This window comes from Ceratotherium simum, chromosome 10, assembly GCF_057802395.1.
Source record: "Ceratotherium simum simum isolate JZ-2026a chromosome 10, ASM5780239v1, whole genome shotgun sequence".
In the NCBI taxonomy this organism is placed as follows: Eukaryota; Metazoa; Chordata; class Mammalia; order Perissodactyla; family Rhinocerotidae; genus Ceratotherium; species Ceratotherium simum.
In genome coordinates, this window is record NC_141909.1 from 66,893,920 (window position 1) to 66,913,195 (window position 19,276).

At 37.2% G+C, this 19,276-nt stretch overlaps 1 protein-coding gene across 5 annotated transcripts in view; it reads left to right on the forward strand.

The window, feature by feature from the left end:
- Positions 1 to 19,276, forward strand: part of TRPC4 (transient receptor potential cation channel subfamily C member 4) — a 223,799-nt gene that overhangs the window by 184,764 nt on the left and 19,759 nt on the right. For all 5 annotated transcript variants that reach the window (XM_087436166.1, XM_014791307.2, XM_087436167.1 and 2 more), the window contains 2 exons: positions 8,808 to 9,121; positions 16,522 to 16,717. In XM_087436166.1, coding sequence (XP_087292292.1) covers positions 8,808 to 9,121; positions 16,522 to 16,717 — 510 coding nt within the window. The remainder of the gene's footprint in view (positions 1 to 8,807; positions 9,122 to 16,521; positions 16,718 to 19,276) is intronic.

A 19,276-nucleotide genomic window follows, 5' to 3' on the forward strand; every position in this document is an offset into this window, starting at 1 on the left:
TTTGAATTTTCATAAATAATTGTAAATTCTTCATGTGAAACATCTATTTTAATATTAAAATGTAAATATTGTTCCTTATACTATACCAAGGGAAAATTTATATTTAAAATTAAGCTCACCCACCCCAAGTGATGAAGAAGAGGGAAAAGAGGGGGGAAAAGAGAGATGGAAAAATACACAGAAATTACCTTAGATGATGATGATGTAAATAACATGGAATCTTCAAGAAATATATAGTTTACTTATGCACCTTGGTTAAGGAGAGTTCAGCTATGATTGTAAATATGAACTATGACATGTTCTTTCTGAATGATAAGTTTGTGTCACTAAAACTCGAGTTGCATGGGTAGTGTGTAATGGCATGCACCTCAGAGTCAGGTTTCCTGGGCTTGGTTCTTTCCTCCATCACTTATTAGTTGTGTGAACTTGACCCTGTTTCTTCACCTCTCTGCGTCTCATCTATAAAATAAGGAAAATTCATTTCCACTTTATGTTGTTGGTATGAGAAGTAAATGAGTTGATATATTTAAAGTGCCTGTTACAGAATAAACACTCGCTAATGGTTTTTCTTCTTTCTCTTTTACTCCTGTCTCCTGCTCTGTCTTCAGATACTATGAACCTGCTGGACTTGCCTTTTGTAAGGTCTTTATTATGACTCTTCATTTGCTTTATTTTAGTTGAAAAAGGAGTTTGAGCTCTGGATTCACACTTGCCTTTACCACATGTAACCTGTGTGATTTGGGGCAAGTTATTTAATGCAGGCCTCAATTTTTTATCTGTTAAATGATGACGATAATCAGAAGAGCACTTACTTTGAGTGACTATGATGTCACGCTGACTTGTTGACTCTCTATCCATACCTATTTTTGTTCTATCATTCAATTTGTTTTTTCCCTGAGGAGGATTCACCCCTGAGCTAACATCTGCTGCCAATCTTCCTCTTTTTTTGCTTGAGGAAGATTAGCCCTGAGCCAACATCTGCGCCAGTCTTCCTCTATTTTGCATGTGGGTTGCTGCCACAGCATGGCTGATGAGTGGTGTAGGTCTGCACCCAGGACCCAAACCCACGAACCCAGGCCACCAAAGCAGAGCATGCCAAACTTAAGCACTACGTCATGGGGCTGCCACTACCCTATCATTCAATTTTCATGCTAATTTTTAATAACTTATAACTTAGTATTTTAGGAAAAGCTGCCTTTTCTGTGTACAAAAATAGACTCTGCTATAAAAAAGGTAAACAGCCATTATGTGAGTCAGGTAACTAATTCAATCAATAAGAATTTAAGAGAGCACACTAAGAAATCAGCTTTTGATCTGGTTGCTGAGAATGCAAAGATGCCTGAGATATAGTCCCTGCTTTAAAGTAGTTCACAGTCAGGTGGAGGAAAGAGAAATGCATGTAAATAAGGATTTTACAGTGTGATAAGGTCTACATCAGAGCATCAGGAAAGGAACTAAACTTTACTGGCAGCATCCTGGAAATATATAGAGGACAGAGTGAGTGTTCATGAACATGTACGAGCATGCCGGGAAGAAAAGACATGATGTGCAAAAGTCTGAGTATATAAAGGAGATCAGTATCTATGAGAGTTGATCCATGAAACAGGGGCAGAGAGAGGATGGAAAGGACTTTCCACTTCCTGCTATAGAGTTTGGATTTTACTCTCTATGTAGAGAGGAGTCATTAATGAAATTTAAACAGAGAATGAGTCCAATCATGTTGAATGCCTAAAGTGGAACAGTGGACACAGGAGTGGCTAATAGAAGGTTGGATTTGAAAAAAAATTAGGAAGTAAGACCCACAAGATAGATGAGTTATTAATTACGAAGTATGGGGTGCATGTAATTATCCTGATGCCGCTTCCTGGTAAATAGTAGGTTTTTAGCGTAGTGCAGGCAAGATTATCAAAGAGTTATAACTGGGATCTCTCCTAGGATTGTACAGGTTCTACTGCCTTTCTGAGGGTCCATCAATGGGAGTGAAAATCCTGCCAGGGTCTTTCTGGACAAGCTATGGATCCAAACCAAAAGAAACCCTGTCAGCTCACAACAAGGGAAACCTTTCTGTGATCTCTGTGATCGGTCTGTCCGGAGGGAGAACCGTTTAGAATAGGTCTGACAGAGGGCCACCTTGCTTAATGGTTTCATCCTTTTGTAATTCATCCACCTGGAGGGAGTATCTTTTTAAAACACACACAAGTGAGGCCCTTCTAACCAAGGCCATGCTTTGGGCTCTGATCCACACTTTATATGAGTACTGCCTATACCACTCCCTACCTGTGTGATTTGGGGCACATTACTTAATCTATGCCTCAATTTTCTTACCTGTAAAAGGAAACTAATAATCAAATCCCGTAGAATGTTTGTGAAGATTAAATTAAAAAACACATTTAATGCCATAGAATAGAGCTTAGTACAAGCACTCAGTAGTTGTTTTTCATTTTTATGTACAATGAAACAGCATTATATTGTATAGACAAAGACAGAACAGAGAGATCTATGTGACTCAGTGGCCTCCTTACATGCAAGCCTTTGTGGTGCTTCCTGGAAAACCTTGATTCATTAGCATTTCGCAGCTCATGGATTGTGGCTTTTTTTTTCTTTTTAATTTGCTCCTAATTCTCCAGAGGAAGGTATGTCAGTCATTCTCTCATCTCACTGTGTATGAAGTGTGAATACAGAGCTCGTTGATGCCTGGGCACAATTGTAAATGTTACTGTAACTTCATTAGGGCTGGTTTCCCCCTCAATATTACCCAGCCCTTTCTCCATATGTACAACTTATCTCTTATATTTATCTTCAGTCTTTTAGCAGAAATGATTAATTTCCTATGCCTCTTCCACTGTGTAATTTAAATAATATTTTCAAAAATCAAAATTATTATGAATAAGAACACTTATTTTAACAGTCATGATGGATGTTTTTCATAGCAACATTCTTCTAAATAGTTCTAAGTATATATCTCATTGATCCTTCCTAGTTTTATCAGCTAGAAAGGTGGCAAATATTGTTTCCATTTCACAAATGCTATAACTGTAGAGTACTCTCCAAATTTTGGGATTTTCTAAATATTCTTTAGTTTTATGGCAGAGAACTTCAGAGATCTGAATCCTAATTGTTTAATCGAGTATTGTCTACCACAGGAGAAAACCAAGTGCCTTCTTATTGTCTTTCACTAATTATCTAACCAACTGGTAGAAAGGGAAAGGTTTTCACTTCATAAATCAGACAGTAAAACCAGTATATATAATTTTCTACTTAATCTAATATGACAAATATTTTCATTTTGCATCAATTTAATTTTTACTTATTTTGATTCATTACTTGACTTTTATAAGTATGCATCAGAGTCTACAGAGGACATAAAGATGAACTAATGTTACTGCCCAAAGGGGGTCTTCTGCCCCCCGCAAGACAAGCCAATAGTCAAGAGGCAAGGAGGTAGGAGAGAAAGGACTATTTATTACAGCTTGCTAGCAAGGGGCAAGATGGCCGACTAATGTCCAAAAAAAGCCATCTTACAGAACAAAGACTACAGGCCAGTTATATATGGGGCTGGTCTCTGGGTGGGGGAGGCAGCTGGTCTCCAGGTGGGGACATCCATCTGATCTCCAGGTGGAGGCAGACATCTGGTCTTAGTACCTGGCAGTTTTTTGTTTTACTGGATATGCATCAGAGACCAGAGCAACGCCCTACACTCTCATCTTTCAGTTGTCATTTATGATGGCTATCAGCATAGACTCTGCCCAGGGGTCATCACATTCCTAAGGAACTCAAAAGAACAAAGTTATTGACTTATTGCAGCTTGGAGGGGCCATAAAATCCACAGAGCATGTCTGGGCTGGTTAATCAGAGGTCATTCAAAGTTACAATACGGTTTCTTTTCTACAATGTGGCTTCCCTTATGTTAACTTTGTGTTGAGTGGGTATCACTAATATATATTTTCCTATATTGAAGGAACTTATGATCCAATATTATGATTGGATTCATCTTCCTTTCTTAACACTTCTGCTAAGAACTTCATGACATGGCACCAACTTCTTCTCAGACTCTTCACTATTCCCAAACCCTCCATATTCCAGCTATATTAAGATACTCACATTTCTACAAATTATCCCCCTTTTCTAACAACACACTTTCTGATTCGTCACCCTAGAATAATTTTTGAGCTCTTATCATATATAAAGCATTCCACTAGATGTCTAGTACCTAAAATCATTAGACAAACCTCCCAGCATGGAAAACTGACAAGTAATACAAAGGCGAATATTCTACTATACAGGTCTGCCAAAGGAGCAGTTCTCTTAAAAAGAATCTGAATAGAAATGAAGGCTTAGGGCAAAACCAAACTACGGTAGGTTTAGCCTATAAAGAAAAAACTTGAGCGAAAAAGGAAAACAGGAATTGATGGTCCTAGAAAAGCTGTAGGTGTGTAGGGTAGCTCTTGATCTCTTTCTCTCTCTCAAGGATTATTCTACAACATGGAGCTACCAGCTCTGGTCAGCAGAATCTTTGTGTCCACTCATCTGCAGTCAAAGAGTACTTCTCAAAGGAAGGATTAGCATTGTTTAATGTCTGTCTTCTTCACTATATTGTAAACCCATATGGCACGAACTAGATCTTGTCTGATCAAGGTGATGCACCTGAAGATAATGCCTGACACAGAGTAAGCCCCTCGACATATATTTGATGAATGAGTAGTAGCTGAAGAATCAAAATAATTGGAATTTAAATCCATTCTAGACAAAGGCCAGGTATTAGTAGAAAGGCATTTTGGTGAGAATGCGAGGGTAATTAGGGGAATTACCACTACTAAAAGTTTGAGCCAGAGCATTAAGTACCTAATTAGGGACAAGTGGCAGGTCAATCTCGGAAGGAAGTCAAGACTCAAATTCCATGACTTGTTGGGAAACAAGAATTTCATCTTAAGGACAATGCAGAGTCATTGAAGAACATTAAGCAAAATGTGAGATGGTCTGATGGGCCCTTTTACAAGATGATTATGGAGGAAACGGATGATTGTACAGATAAGGTTCAAGGCAGGAAGAGCAGTTAGGAGGCTATTATAGTAATTTCTCTGTGAAATAGAGAAACTCTTATCAGACAGTGAGGATACTAATGAAGAGGAGTAAGTAATATAGATGAGATTTGAGTTTAGAGGCTGGGAATTTGGAAAGGAAGACTCTAGGATCAACCTCAAATTCTGCCTTGGGTGATTTGCTGCCATCCTCTAAGATCAGAAAGTGTAAATGGAGAGAGAGTTTGAGGATGAAAAGATGATGAGTTCTATTTTTGGCGTGTGAGTTTGAGATGACTATAAAATATCCAAGTGGAAAAGTCAACAAGGCAGTAGAATGTAAAATATGACTGTAAAGTGAGGAGTCTGGGCTGGAGATGTAAAACTGAGAGTCATCAGCACATAACTGACAGTTGATAGCATAGAAGACATCCAGGGAGAGTAAGTAGAATGAGAAGAGAAGAGGCTTGAGAAGAAAACTCAACATTTAAGGGGCAGGAGAGAAAGAGGAACCTGCAAAGGACACTGGGAGGAGGCAGCGCAAATGGTTGGAGGCAAACACGCAAAGATGAAGAGCGAATATAGATTTTGTGGATAATTTTTAGAAAATAGAGCCAAAGAAAAATTTTAAATTGAAATTAATCTTTTAATTCCTAATAATAGGTGTGAAAAATGCATTTAATAACTGAATAATTATAATTTTTCTCTACAAATTTAAAAACACCAGGGTTTGTAAGAATTTTAAAAATTGCTTTGTAAAACAATGCATCTACTTGAAAACCTAAGTAAATGTATATGTGAATGACAGGAAAAAAATTAAAAAGCAAAATTTAAAAGAATGAAATCAAGAGATAATTACTAAATGTTTATATCTCCATTCTTGACAGGAAACAAGGTTTCTGGATCAGAAAATAGACAAATTGTTTACTTATATAACAATCTTAACAACAATTCCCCATGCCCCAATCCCCCACAGGGTGACAGATGAGAGCCACATGTACCCTTTGCACACAGGAATTTGCACACGGGAGAGGAACTGGGAAATTATGAATCTCAGAGCTCGTATAGTACAGCTGTGCCGGATGCCCATCTTCCCCCTGGAGAAGGGGAGCAAGAGACCTTAACTTTCTAAAGTAAACAAATTTTCTCTGGGGAGAGAAAGGTCCCCAGGTTTATTATCCTGAGAGTGTAAGCAGATGGCTCCACGGGAGATGTTTCTAAATCAGGAGTTCTCTATCTTTAACTTCCAAGGCTTGTTTCCCATTCAACATCCTTTAGCCCAGACTCCAGTAATATTTTGCTCAGGAAGCTCTGACCATGCATAAATGTAAACGTATTCGTGGAGCATTGTTTCCCAACAATTACCAGAAGCGCTAGACTCTGAAGCAGACTTGGGTCAATATACTGGGGCAGAATCTAGCATCTCATGATTTGTAAAATGGAAAACCTTCCTCTTATGATTCCTCTTACGAGTCCCAGCTGAGAAAATTTGCTAAGAAGGGTTCTGAAGTACAGTAGGCCAATGGTAGAGCTGGAGTCAATCACCATGTGATGATGGATTCTACATCCAACTGCCTCCAACTGGCTGTGAAAACTAGAACAAGGAACGGCATCTCCACTAGATTCCATACCATCAGAGGACCCTTAAAGCTTAGACAATGTGTCAGTCTATTCATCCTGGCCCCATCAGCTCCAGACAGAATTTACCACTTTCTCTTCTTTCTTCCCACAGCACTTTGTGTTAATATCTGAGAGCATTTTTATTATAATTAGTTGTCCCTGTCATCCTCACTGGACTATGAATACTTGATGGGAGAAAACGTTTCTTGAGCGTCTATTACATGCAGGGCATTGTGTTCAACGTTGTGAGAAATTCCAAGAAATTGATCACATCCTTAAGAATGCTTACTGTTTCATATTTTGTACATTTTGAGATATGGTCCTGAACCATATTAGGTTAAAAAAAGAGAGAAATATATAATTAGCCATCAACAGAGGGGGAGATGTTCTGTACTTAAATATGTGTGTCTTTTAAGAGAAGTGAGAAAAGGAAGATGAATGTGATCTTAGTCTTTGGAGGAAAAGGTGACATAATATATGGAGGGGACTGAATGGAGAGAATTAGGTTGTGTTTGCTACTGCAAACTCTCGCTCTGATACTTGTTATAATGAACAAAAAAAAATCTTAAATTTTTGTTTTTATTTCTGTATCTTCAATCATTAGCTATTTTATGCTGAAGCTATGTGTTGGAATGTTCAAGAACAGCTATCAGGATTTAAAAATAGAAAATAATTTCCTTCTAGTTCAAACTTGATTGTTTTAAATTGTCACTCAAGCAAGAGTCCGAGTGTTGAACAAAATCAGGAGCTTGTGATGTATTTTCTCCTCAGGGAGATTGAAAAATACTATGTATTAGTTTCAAGAGAAATAATTAACATTTGTACAGGTCTTTGGTATAAAATGCGATATTAAAAGAATGGAAATATTCTGACGGGACTCATACAGAAGTAAAGTTTTTTTCCTGACATGATCATTAGGAAAAGGATGCAATTGTCTAGACATATTTTTAGTGATGTGTATGAAGAAGAGAATTCAATTTATTGTTCAATTCTTATACGGGTTTAATTATAGGTTTTCACACTGCAATATTTCAAAGAGCAAATTTGACCCTTTTTTGTGTGTGTGTGTGAGGAGATCAGCCCTGTGCTAATATCTGCCAATCCTCCTCTTTTTTTTTTGCTAAGGAAGACTGGCCCTGGGCTAACATCCATGCCCATCTTCCTCTACTTTATATGGGACGCCGCCACAGTATGGCTTGCCAAGTAGTGCATTGGTGCACGCCTGGGATCCACACTGGCGAACCCCAGGCCGCCACAGTGGAGCCTGTGCACTTAACGGCTTGCGCCACTGGGCCGGCCCCTAAATTTGACCCTTTTTTAAAAAAAAGGATACAAATTTACCTCAATAGTACAAAGGATAAATTTCATTGTGCTCTTTATAGAGCTGAATAATATCAAGATAATTCAAAGCTGACATTTTAATTAACTAAGTCTTACTTTGTAAATAATTGCTGGTCAACGTTTAATGGAGCAAATATTTTTTTCTCAAATCACGTATTTTATCTAATTAAGGAATGTTCAGATAAATATCACATTTTCTACCTATTAAATATAAAAAATTAGCAATTCATAGATTTCTAAGTTAGATTTTATTTAGGATATAACAAATACAAAACACTAATGGTTATGCCCATATTGGTCATTACTATTTCAGCGGCAATGGACTACTACTTCCGCTCATTTATATGTAATTTGTATCCTACATGCATTCCTCTAGAATAGGCGTGTGTGTCAAATATGGTAAGTAAAGCTATTGGTTATTTTGTTCAAAATTTAGTAGTTTTCCTTTATAATGTAGTTTTCTTTGTTATTATGATATTGCTATCTTTTCCCAATATAAAATCAGATGCTTTTTCCTATGTAACATTTTCCTTTTCTTTTTTTAAAGTTCCATTGGAAAGGTCAAGGAAAGATGTAATTCACATCTTAACAAATACCACAGCTGACAAGGACAGACCAGAAAGGCCACTTGGATTAAAGTTCCTAAGTTATAAACTACTTTAATAAATCCTTATCTTTGTATAGATTAGTATTGCTGCCACTATCTTGGAGGACATTAGCTTCCTGACAATAGGCTGGATCTACCTGAAAAAGCATCCTGGCCTGACCTTGACATCTTCATATATATGTGTTGGTTTTATTTTCCCTTTGTTTCTCTCTTTTCTCCAGTACAGTGCTCTTAATCCACGAGAATCTTGGGACATGTGGCACCCCACTCTGGTGGCTGAAGCTTTATTTGCTATTGCAAACATCTTCAGTTCCCTGCGGCTGATCTCACTGTTTACGGCAAATTCTCACCTGGGGCCTCTGCAAATATCTCTGGGAAGAATGCTCCTGGACATTTTGAAGTTTCTATTCATATACTGCCTCGTGTTGCTAGCATTTGCAAATGGCCTGAATCAACTATACTTCTATTATGAAGAAACAAAAGGGTTAAGCTGCAAAGGCATAAGATGTGAAAAGCAGAATAACGCATTTTCAACGTAAGTGGAACAGACATTTCTACTGGTAATGTTGGACAGAATTTAGAGTGTGTTACATTATGAATTTGAACTGTGACAAGTGGTTGCAAAGAAAATTGTGCTTAATGCAGGAAACAGAATCAACATGGATTTGAATACAAATGGATCTTTCTGACATTAAAAAAATGTCCAGTACATTTAAGTTTTAGTAAAATGGTCTTTTCTTTTAAATGACCTCATATAAAGGAAAGCTATATATACTGTTTTAAAACGTGGAATAAAAAGGAAACCTGTGTCCTATTGACAGCTTACAAGCACATTACAAGATAGAATATATGAAAAACCAATCACGTAAGAAAATCCAAGTGCTTTTCAATCTTTCCTCATGTGTTTTCCAGATACTAAAGTTCCTTCACATGTCTCTTTCATTCTCTAGGTCCCTACACAAAAATCTAAGAATGTAGAAATAATCCGAATAGAAACCCAAGACTAACGTAGGCCATTATTGTTATGCACACAAAACTCTCTGTGCCCTTACACCTGATGAGCAGTAGGCCTCGTCCAGCGTCAACCTCTGGTGATTCTCACAACCAGGTTTGCTGACAGCATAGGTTCATGACCACCGTGTGTGATGCTCACACAGTCCTCATAGAATACACCTGTACATATGTGTCCATTTCCTTCCCACTGTGATAAATAGTTAATTAGCAGAAGAATGAAGTCGTCAGGTGATTTTCCTCTGCACAGTAACCACATGTGAATACATGGTCATTTTGTAGGTGACTTGAAAAGTCAGACCCTATTCATGGGCCATTATAGACTTTTATGTAATATGAGAGAGTAAAATAATTTTTCACGTGGGAGAAAATCAATAACTTCACATAAACTAAATCACTTATGGTTAAAACATTCTTGCAGGTTCAATTCTATATCTGTTTTATCTTTGATCTCAATGTTTAAAACTCCATTTTAATTAATCGACATCTGTTTATTTGCACATAAAATTTTAATCTCAGCCTTAACTGCCTCAAATCTTTTTGGGAGTAGGTTTAATACAAACCATGACTCATAAAGAAACAGAAAGTCATCCCAACTTGCCCTTGCCATGTCATCCCTTGCTCCCGTCCTCTTTATTCTTCTGTGCTTAAAGAGCAGTTCTCCAGCCCTCCCAGCTTGCTCAGCCTGGTCATCTTCGCCGTGCGCTTTTCTAACCCTGGACAGGAGGGATTCAGTGAAACCCTTTGCAGTAATGTCCTCGTGACTAGCATGGCCTTGGATTGTGTCTCAGTTTCGATATCTGAACTTATCATCTTTCCCTACACATTTGTGATCCTTGACTTGGCAATTTGCACTTGGTAACTAAGACTAGAGACTTAAAATGGTCAGATCCCACCAACTTCCCCCCTCATAGACTGTAATTCTGCCTCAAACAAACTTCCTGGATATTGTTAGTCTGCTGACTGGCCTCTTGGATTTCTGATGGAGAGAACTTTTGCACACTCAGTCTTTCACAGCTCCCTTGTTACTCTGTATTGTGTGCCCTGATGCAAACTGCTTGCCAAGACCACCCCATCTATGTCTGTTGCTGTATCCTTCTGATTCCATGCTTCATCTTGCAGAAAGACCTTCCACATAGTACCTACAACTGAGTTACTTCCAAGGTCTTCTTGAATTCAGGGAACAGCTCTGGTTCCAAGACCCAAGCCCTTCTCAGACATAGGATTCATCTGCAGTTAACCAGGTTATACCTAACCCCATGTTAATTCATGATCCCTAAGATTCCCAGGAATTCCCTTGCCCTGTTCCTGGTTTCATGGTAAATGATTACATATTACAAACTAATTTTAAGAGGATGGCAGAGAAGCCTGATGCAAAATGTCTAATATAAATTGTATTGTAAAAGCAAATGTATTGAAATGCTTGGATTATGTATTATTTTTGTGTATCCATACCAATGATTTCTTCTATTATCATGAAAAGCAACAGATGATTGCATATCTTAACTATTATAGACCCAAATCATTCAACCCAAATAAATCACTTGAATTTTTTCCAGATAATGAAATGTAAATCGGCAAGCAGCAATTCATTTTTGCTCACAGTTATTAAGAAACTAAAAACTACATTAATAACTCCTAGTATTATTAATGCCCTAGAATGTACAGGATGTACTAGGCAGGCGTAAGTCAGCTGTCCCTTGATGACCCTTTTTCAGCATAATGGTTACCAATCACTGTGAAGGGTTGTCCAGTGATGCCCTCAGGGCTTCTGCTCGACAGCTTACTTATTGCTGTGTTTTTGTGGGTCTTCAACTTCCTTTTTTTAATTCTGTAACTCCATAAATTTCAAGCTCTTTTTTTTAATGCCCACCATCTCAGAGATCTTATTCCATACGAGGATTAAAAAGCACAATCGCTCATGTAAAGTACCTAACATCGTGCCTGTCATATATGTGATAAAAAAAGTTAGCTACTCTCCTTCTTTTTATCATTAGTAGTAGAGTATTATCTCTTACCTGCATCTCACATGGTTCCTCTATATTTCTCCTTCACTCAGGGTACAAATGTACACTGAACCCTGAGTTGCCCAGTAGTGGGAGTAGCTACCACTCCTGTCTCTCTCCTTCCTTTCATCCAAGCAACACTGAAAAGAAATCAAGACAAGAAACCTTGTTTTCTTGTTTTTTATTCATTCTTCATCCAGTTGCAATTTGGCTGCTGCTTCCATCACTCCATTAAAACTACTCTAGAAAATAGCTAGAGCCTCCACATCACCACTGTCAATGGACATTGATCTCTATCTTATTTATGTGTCTGCATCATTTGATCCTCTTTAACACTTTCAGTTTTTGAAATCTTATCCTCTTTTAATTTCAATATTACTGTGTTTTTACACTTCACCTGTTTATTCTCTAATTTTTCTTACTTTTCTCTGATAATTATATTTTAGTTATTGCTTTTAAATAGTGGTCTGCCTTAGCAACTATCCTCAGACCCTGTTACAATATCCTTGTGAAAATTCATCTCTGCTTATGGATTTGGCCCCATATGTCTAAGAGATGACTCCTATATTCATATCACCAGCACAGATGTCTCCCCAAGATCTGTGGGTCCAATTGCCTTTTGGATACCTTTCCAAGCATATCTCCTAAAAATTTACACCCAATCAAAGAAAAGTCATCCGAGTCTCTCTCAAAACTTTTTCTTCCTCCTCCTCGACTCCTGTTCTTAGTCAATGCCACCACAACCCACCCAGAAACTTAATACTAGATCCTCCTTCCTCCCACCCCCTCCACACGCAGTCAATCAATAAATGTCTGTTCCTGCTCTTTGCCATCCCAGTGCTATCTTGCCTTGCTCACTTCCCATGCCTAAGGCCAAGTTCCCTTGCCCCTGGGCTTTGCCTGCCTTCATATGTTTCCCATCCTGTTGCCTGAATGATCTTTCTGAACTGAAATCTTGACACTCCTCTGTTTTAAGTATCAAAATGATTTTTCATTCCTTACTGGATACAGCCAAATTCCTTAGCGTGACATACCGGGTCCTTCAATGACCTGCCCCTTGCTTCCTTTGCAAGCCTCATCTTTTTCCATTCCCCGATAACAATTTACTCTTCAACATTTTCTAATAGGTTATCAATCCCCAAATATGTCATATTCTTCTGTCTTCCCAGAATGCCCTGTTTTGCCCTCCCACTTGGCAAAATTTTATTCTGTTTTCCAAAACTTACCCCAGCTGTACATTTTCCAGGAAGCCTTTCCTGATCCCCTGCTGACCGTGAGCTCCCAGTGGGCACAGACTATGGTCTGTCTTCTAGTCTCTCCATGCATGTTCCTACCACCACAGGGACCCTTCTTCCTGCTCTTTTCATATTTTCAGGTTCTTTCATCTTTAACATGGGAAGAACCACATGTCACTAAAAGAAACCAAATGTTTAGTCACCAAAATTATGCTACATATATTTTTAAGCTAACAATCTCTGGGTAAGTGACTCTCCTATGAAGAGAGGGCCATGGGCTTTGTGACAGATATTGTCTCATTAAGAAAAGCCCTTTTATGTTTATTGGCACTGTATTTCATGTAATCAGACCTGATTACATTTCATGTAATCAGCCAATTAAGGTCATACTTTGTTTTAGTATTACATTATTCCTTATAAACTAAGAATAAAATATGCAAACGTGTCATATTAATTTCTGTTTCCCGATAGTTTTAGTCTCAAGGGATAAAGGAAAACCTCAGTTGTGGAATTCATTACCTTTTTACTTGTTCGCTTTCTCTAGTGGTAAGTATTTAACTAGGGAACAAGCTAATTTTTAAAAGTAGCAATTGAGAAATTGAGCAAGAGACAAAATGTTATCTGTAGAAAGGCAAAACTATAGCCTCACCCCATAGAAATTGCCAGGTTTTAGTCTTCAACCGGGGTTTTATGCTAAGTGTCATTTAATTTACCGTGGCATTATTCTGGAAAGTTTTTAGTCCTTATTACACCATAGAGTTAGGAAAATAGATGTCACATAAATGCAGTCTGAGATGTGGTGCAGCTAATGACTCTTCAATTTGGGGACAACGTTGTTATCAATAGATTTGAGAATCACTAATTATGAAAACATTTCTAAAAGCAATGGCTTTGAAATATTAACCTAGATTAATTTTTTAAAAATCCATATGATAAAAAAATAATTAACTTAGAAAGACCAAGGTCTCGATAGCAGGGTCTTAATTCATCTAAGAATTAAATACATTTTAGTTAAGTGGAACTATTCTGCAAATCTCACTTCAGATTCGTTCCACTGGAAAAAGGAACAGAAAACAAAAATAAGAATGAAATCCAGAGTTATCACAAAACATTGTCTTATTTTGATTTTTCTCCCTTTCAAATTCTAATTAAAATGTAATTTTGCCAAAGGGTTTGCTAATATTTCCTAATAATTAGTGGTTCTTATTTAGACAGAAGTAAATCAGTATTCTTTAACCATAACAATCCATTTATTGTATATTACTGTTTTTATTGGAACATTAAAAAAAATCTGTTATGGGATGTGTGTGGCAACATTTTATATAATTTATTATATCATTTACGTAACTTGTAGCTCTCTCTGAACTGTTGTTGATGTCAGGAGAAAACTGGCTGAATTCTATTTGTATATTCACAGTAAGAATATACACTATTTAGAAAGGAAGAACAAAAGCATTTCACATTAAATCCAGATGACACTATCATTAATTTTAGAAATTGCCCTTCAAGTCACCAAAAATAAAGAACTCATGGCTTTGGGTCAAATTTACTTTTCTCCTGAGAAAGTTTTCAAAGAATAAATTTTAGTGGCCTTTGCCAGGGACTAATAAATTAGATTAAACTTTCCCTGATATTATTAGAATCTGACGTCTGGACTGTCCTTTAAGAAGACATGGTCAACTCCTCACATAATGCACATCCCTGCTTGTGAGTCACAGTCTGACTGAAGTTGATCAGCTCAGCTCCCTTACCTCTTTATGATATTTTGTTCCATTGTTGAACAGCTCTAGCAAAATAAACAATTAAATTTCATATCCTATAATTAAAATTTAATTATACAATTAAAAATATAAAATTGTCTACTTTTTTAAAAAAGCAATAAACTTGAGAAAAGAAGTCCTAAATGCAAATTAAGGCATCTTTCGTTGGATTCTCCTGGTTGTAGAGACCAGAAATTCGTGGATTGTTTCAAGTAATGGGAGTTTGCTACAAGAATCATGAACAGGGTTATGGCCCTTTGATCCTCTGACCAAGGGTTGATCTTAGCAGGGACAGAGCCTAGAGCAAGCCCTGGCTTCAGGAAGAATAGAAGTTGACATAGTGCTAGACCACAGGATTTTTCACTCTGAGAACCACGTTAACGTGATTCAGCTAATCCCTGTATACTCCCTTCAGTTTACTTATTACCTGGCTTCTTTATCCTCAATTCTCTGCTTTTTTAGTTTGTCCTGTCTCAAACCCTTGGCTTCTTATAATTCCAATGATCCTGACTGTATGTCATAGCTCCTGTCTTTTTATCCTTTTTGGCAACTACCTCATTCTCAGGATATTTCTAAGAAAAACTTTCTTAGAGAGGAAATCTGATCATTTAGGCTCATCTTTTCACATTAAGCCATGCTGTTGTCTACGGGCCTCTTATGAATTGGTTTTCCTTGGTCACTTGACCATGACTGACCTAATCCATTGAGGCTCTGGGTGGGAGCTCCAGAGACTTATGTAAGGGCCACCTCTGATAAAAGGGTACATGTGGAACAATGTCGCTAGGGCTGGGAGCTGCCAGAAAACATGATTGACTTGTTCTTACAACGTGGTTCCAAACTAATGCTAATCTCCCTAAGGACTAAAATCCCACCTCCTTAGTCACCATGCTAGGTATGAGATAGTTCTTGTTTTGTTTTTACAATATAATTTAACTACAGTCTTATTATAACCATTTATCAAAGAATATAAGAGTTCTGTTGTCTTTATTACATTATATTAAGGTGTTCTAATGGTCCTGCTGAGACAAACAATTCTTCATTTGGATTCAGACGCTCTTCATCTTATCCCATTTCTTGTAGTAAATTAAGGCAACTTTACTTTCAGTAAAATCACCAGAGTTCGTTCATTGGCAGGAATGAATAAAATGTTCCCTGAAATATAAAAATTGCAAATTTTATTTTCTAAGCATTCTGAGACACTTTACCATCTTACAGGATTCACTATGTGCAAATTTAATTGCAAATGTGGAAATACATAATGATAACGTTATTTTTAATCCTCCTACAACCAAAAGCAAAATCAGGTAAAAGTACTGACATTTTTCAAAGACTTAGCTTGAGAATCTTTCATTTATTAACTATCACTCAGTGCCGTAGGTCAGGGGTCGGCAAACTTTCTGTGATAAGGATAAATAGTACATATTTTAGGCTTTGTGGGCCATATGTTCTCTATTGCAACTGCTCACCTCTGCCATTATAACACAAAAGAAACCATAAACAATGCATGACTGAATGAGTGTGGCTGAGTTTCAATAAAACTTTATTTATGGACATTGAAATGTGAATTTATATAATTTTCACATGTCACAAAATATGACTCTTCTTTTGATTTTTTTCCAACCATTTGAAACAGCAAAACCACTCTTAACTCAGGGGCCATACAAAAATAGGCTTGGGTCAGATTTGTCATCCCTGCCCCAGGAAACTGACTGCAGTGTTTGAAGCTCTTGGGAAAATTAAGTACACCATTTGTGCTACTATGATGAAAACAACTTTATAATTGCCCTAAAATATTATTTTACTATTGATATGTATTTTTAAATTAACCAAATATACATAATAATAACCAAATTCTATTGTTACATCTTACTGTGTAACGGTTCTGTTAATATAGCTATTAGTGTCATTTTACCTTTATTCCAGGTTATTTGAGACACTCCAGTCCCTGTTTTGGTCAATATTTGGGCTCATCAATTTATATGTGACCAATGTCAAAGCGCAGCATGAATTCACTGAGTTTGTTGGTGCCACCATGTTTGGGACATACAACGTCATCTCTCTGGTTGTCCTACTCAACATGTTAATAGCTATGATGAATAATTCTTACCAACTTATTGCTGTAAGTTGAATAACTTTGTTTTAATTCAATGTTCCCCCTAGAATGTGTTATTCCTAGCTATACTACATCCTATTATCATTGGAAATAAGGTCTATAATTGGCTATGAATGAGACAGATCAGAAGTTTAATATAAATGATTAATTTGAAGTTTCTAAGCATTATTACACCATATTTGGCTGTGTACTAATTTAGTTTTGTCATATTACACATGATTATAAAACAAACTAAATCTACCTTGCCAGGCAATCACTGGCTATGGCAAGCAGTAGGTGAGGTATGAAATATAAACAGGCAACTCATCTCTATGCAGTGCCTTTTGGGCTTTGCATTGTCTCTGTCCATTTAAACTACAATCTTGATATAAGCAAACTCATGCCAACTTGGCAAGATACAAAAGATAGCTCAGAGGGGAATCTGAGGGAAAAAGCCACAGGATTTTCAGTTTCTTAAAGCCTGGAAAAAGCAATGCAGCAGTAACTCTGAATTCTGTAGCAGAATATACAATACCATATGGGTTTATTTGAAACTCTGGAATCCAGACAACTTAGCTTAATTTATTTATTCATTCATTCAGCAAATTTTTATTGAGTACTTTCTCTGTTGCCAGGTACTGGTCTAGGAACTATAAATACAGCAATGAACAAGAAAGACAAAGCCCTTTATCCCCTTGAACTTATATACTAGCAATATATGGCTATGGCCAATAGCAATAGTGACAAAGCAATGAAATATGTTTCGGAAGTCTTCCTTATTTATACCTTAGAGGAGTAGCATTTTATAAGCATAATTATAGGCTGCCCATTTTCTCCATAAATAACTACAATATATTGCCTCTTTCAATCTATTGCTAAGCCTCTGGAGTGCTATTATTGTTATTTTGAGGAGCAGTATTCTGAATTTTACTTAAACTGTCTTTAAGACACCTGTCACAGATGAAAACTGCATAAAACATAAGAATGGATTATTTTTATTTACTGAATCACAGACTAAAGTGTTCCTACTGGATATACCTAGATTCGAAGATCTTCATGTGAGTATCTGAATTTGTGGAGCTTTATTTAAGCATCTTACAAATCTGAATTTTTAAAGATAGTCCCTATGTGTTTGCTTCAGAGGTTCTGTATTCCTCTAGTCAACACGTTTCCAAAATGGATTCTATTTTCCAGACCACTTTCCAAAAAATTAGAGAGCCTCAAATTATTAAGCTATATACAGAGAGGCGGTATATACAATCCTAGAAAACATTAAATGTACTGATTTCATCAAGAAGAGAACATGATTCAAGAATAGTATGACATTTTCTTTTTGCTTCTTTGTGGGGTGTATCTTTCTAGGTTACTTCTTACAGAGATGAGAATGATCTTCAAATCTCTATTTTTGTTTACCCCAAACTCTAAAACTACTTGAGAGGAGAGCAGGCACTGAGAACCTGAGCAAGTGTACCTCCCAGCATCCTGTGCATGATGCCACCATGGAGCATGAACATGCCAAGTTATTTGATTTTCACCTGTCCCAGAACAGCAGAATTTACCCTAAGGACTTTCTGTCATGCTACCCCTAACACAGAGCGTTAGGGTAAAGCATGAAAACAGAGGAAAATTTAGTTGAAAAGCAAAAGCAATCCTGCAGGCCATATCTAAAGCCTGCTTCCACTCGTTTGTTCATTGATCAAATATTTATTGTACATCTGGCGTATGCCAGACCTATGCTTGATTTTAGGGGTACACAGAAGAATGAAGTCCCTGCTCCCAAGAAAAAAGTAATGTAGTAGGGACAAAAATATCAATAAATAATTTCAATATTGAGAAAGTAAATTTGAGAATGTGGTGAAAGTACAGAAGAGAGGACCAGGATGTGGGCTGGGGTTGGAGGCAGCTGAGATTGTTGGGTTTCAGGGCAGGCTTCCTAGGAGAGGAAAGACCTAAACTAAGTTTTAAATATTCACTAAGAGTTAGAAGGTGAGTAGCAAAAGGTGGCTTTAGTCATCACCAACCTAGAACTTTTCACCTCCAGATTTTCCAACCACTCCAGACCTTATTACAGACCCTCTCAGAATCCCAAGCCGTGAACAAAGGAAGAGTCTGCTTTGTGACAGCAGTAAGAGAACATAATAAGGTCAGGATAATCCTTAACTTGTGACTCACTGAGAATCAAAGAATCAGAAGGAGCAGAAGCTACTCACAGGCCAACACTTTCTCTAAGCGACTGCCTTTGTATTACCTTGAGTCAATTCTACTAAATCCCATTCTCCAGGACAGCAGCAAACAATATATACTTTTCCTTATTAAGGCAGAATCTACATGTTTGTTTAGAAAGAAAAGGAAGGTGGAGAAATAGAGGAGAGGAAGAGGAGAGAAAAGGGGAGGGAAACTGTAGCTTCTGTGCTTCTATCTATCGATCAATCCATCCAATCAAACATTTGCTAAGCAACAATGAAGACCATGCATTTTCTAGATATGGTGATTCCTGTTGAAAGCACAATCTGTCCAGTGTCTAGATTAAAATCTATATTGTTCAGAGTAGAAAGGTATATACATCATATGCATTCATTAGCACAT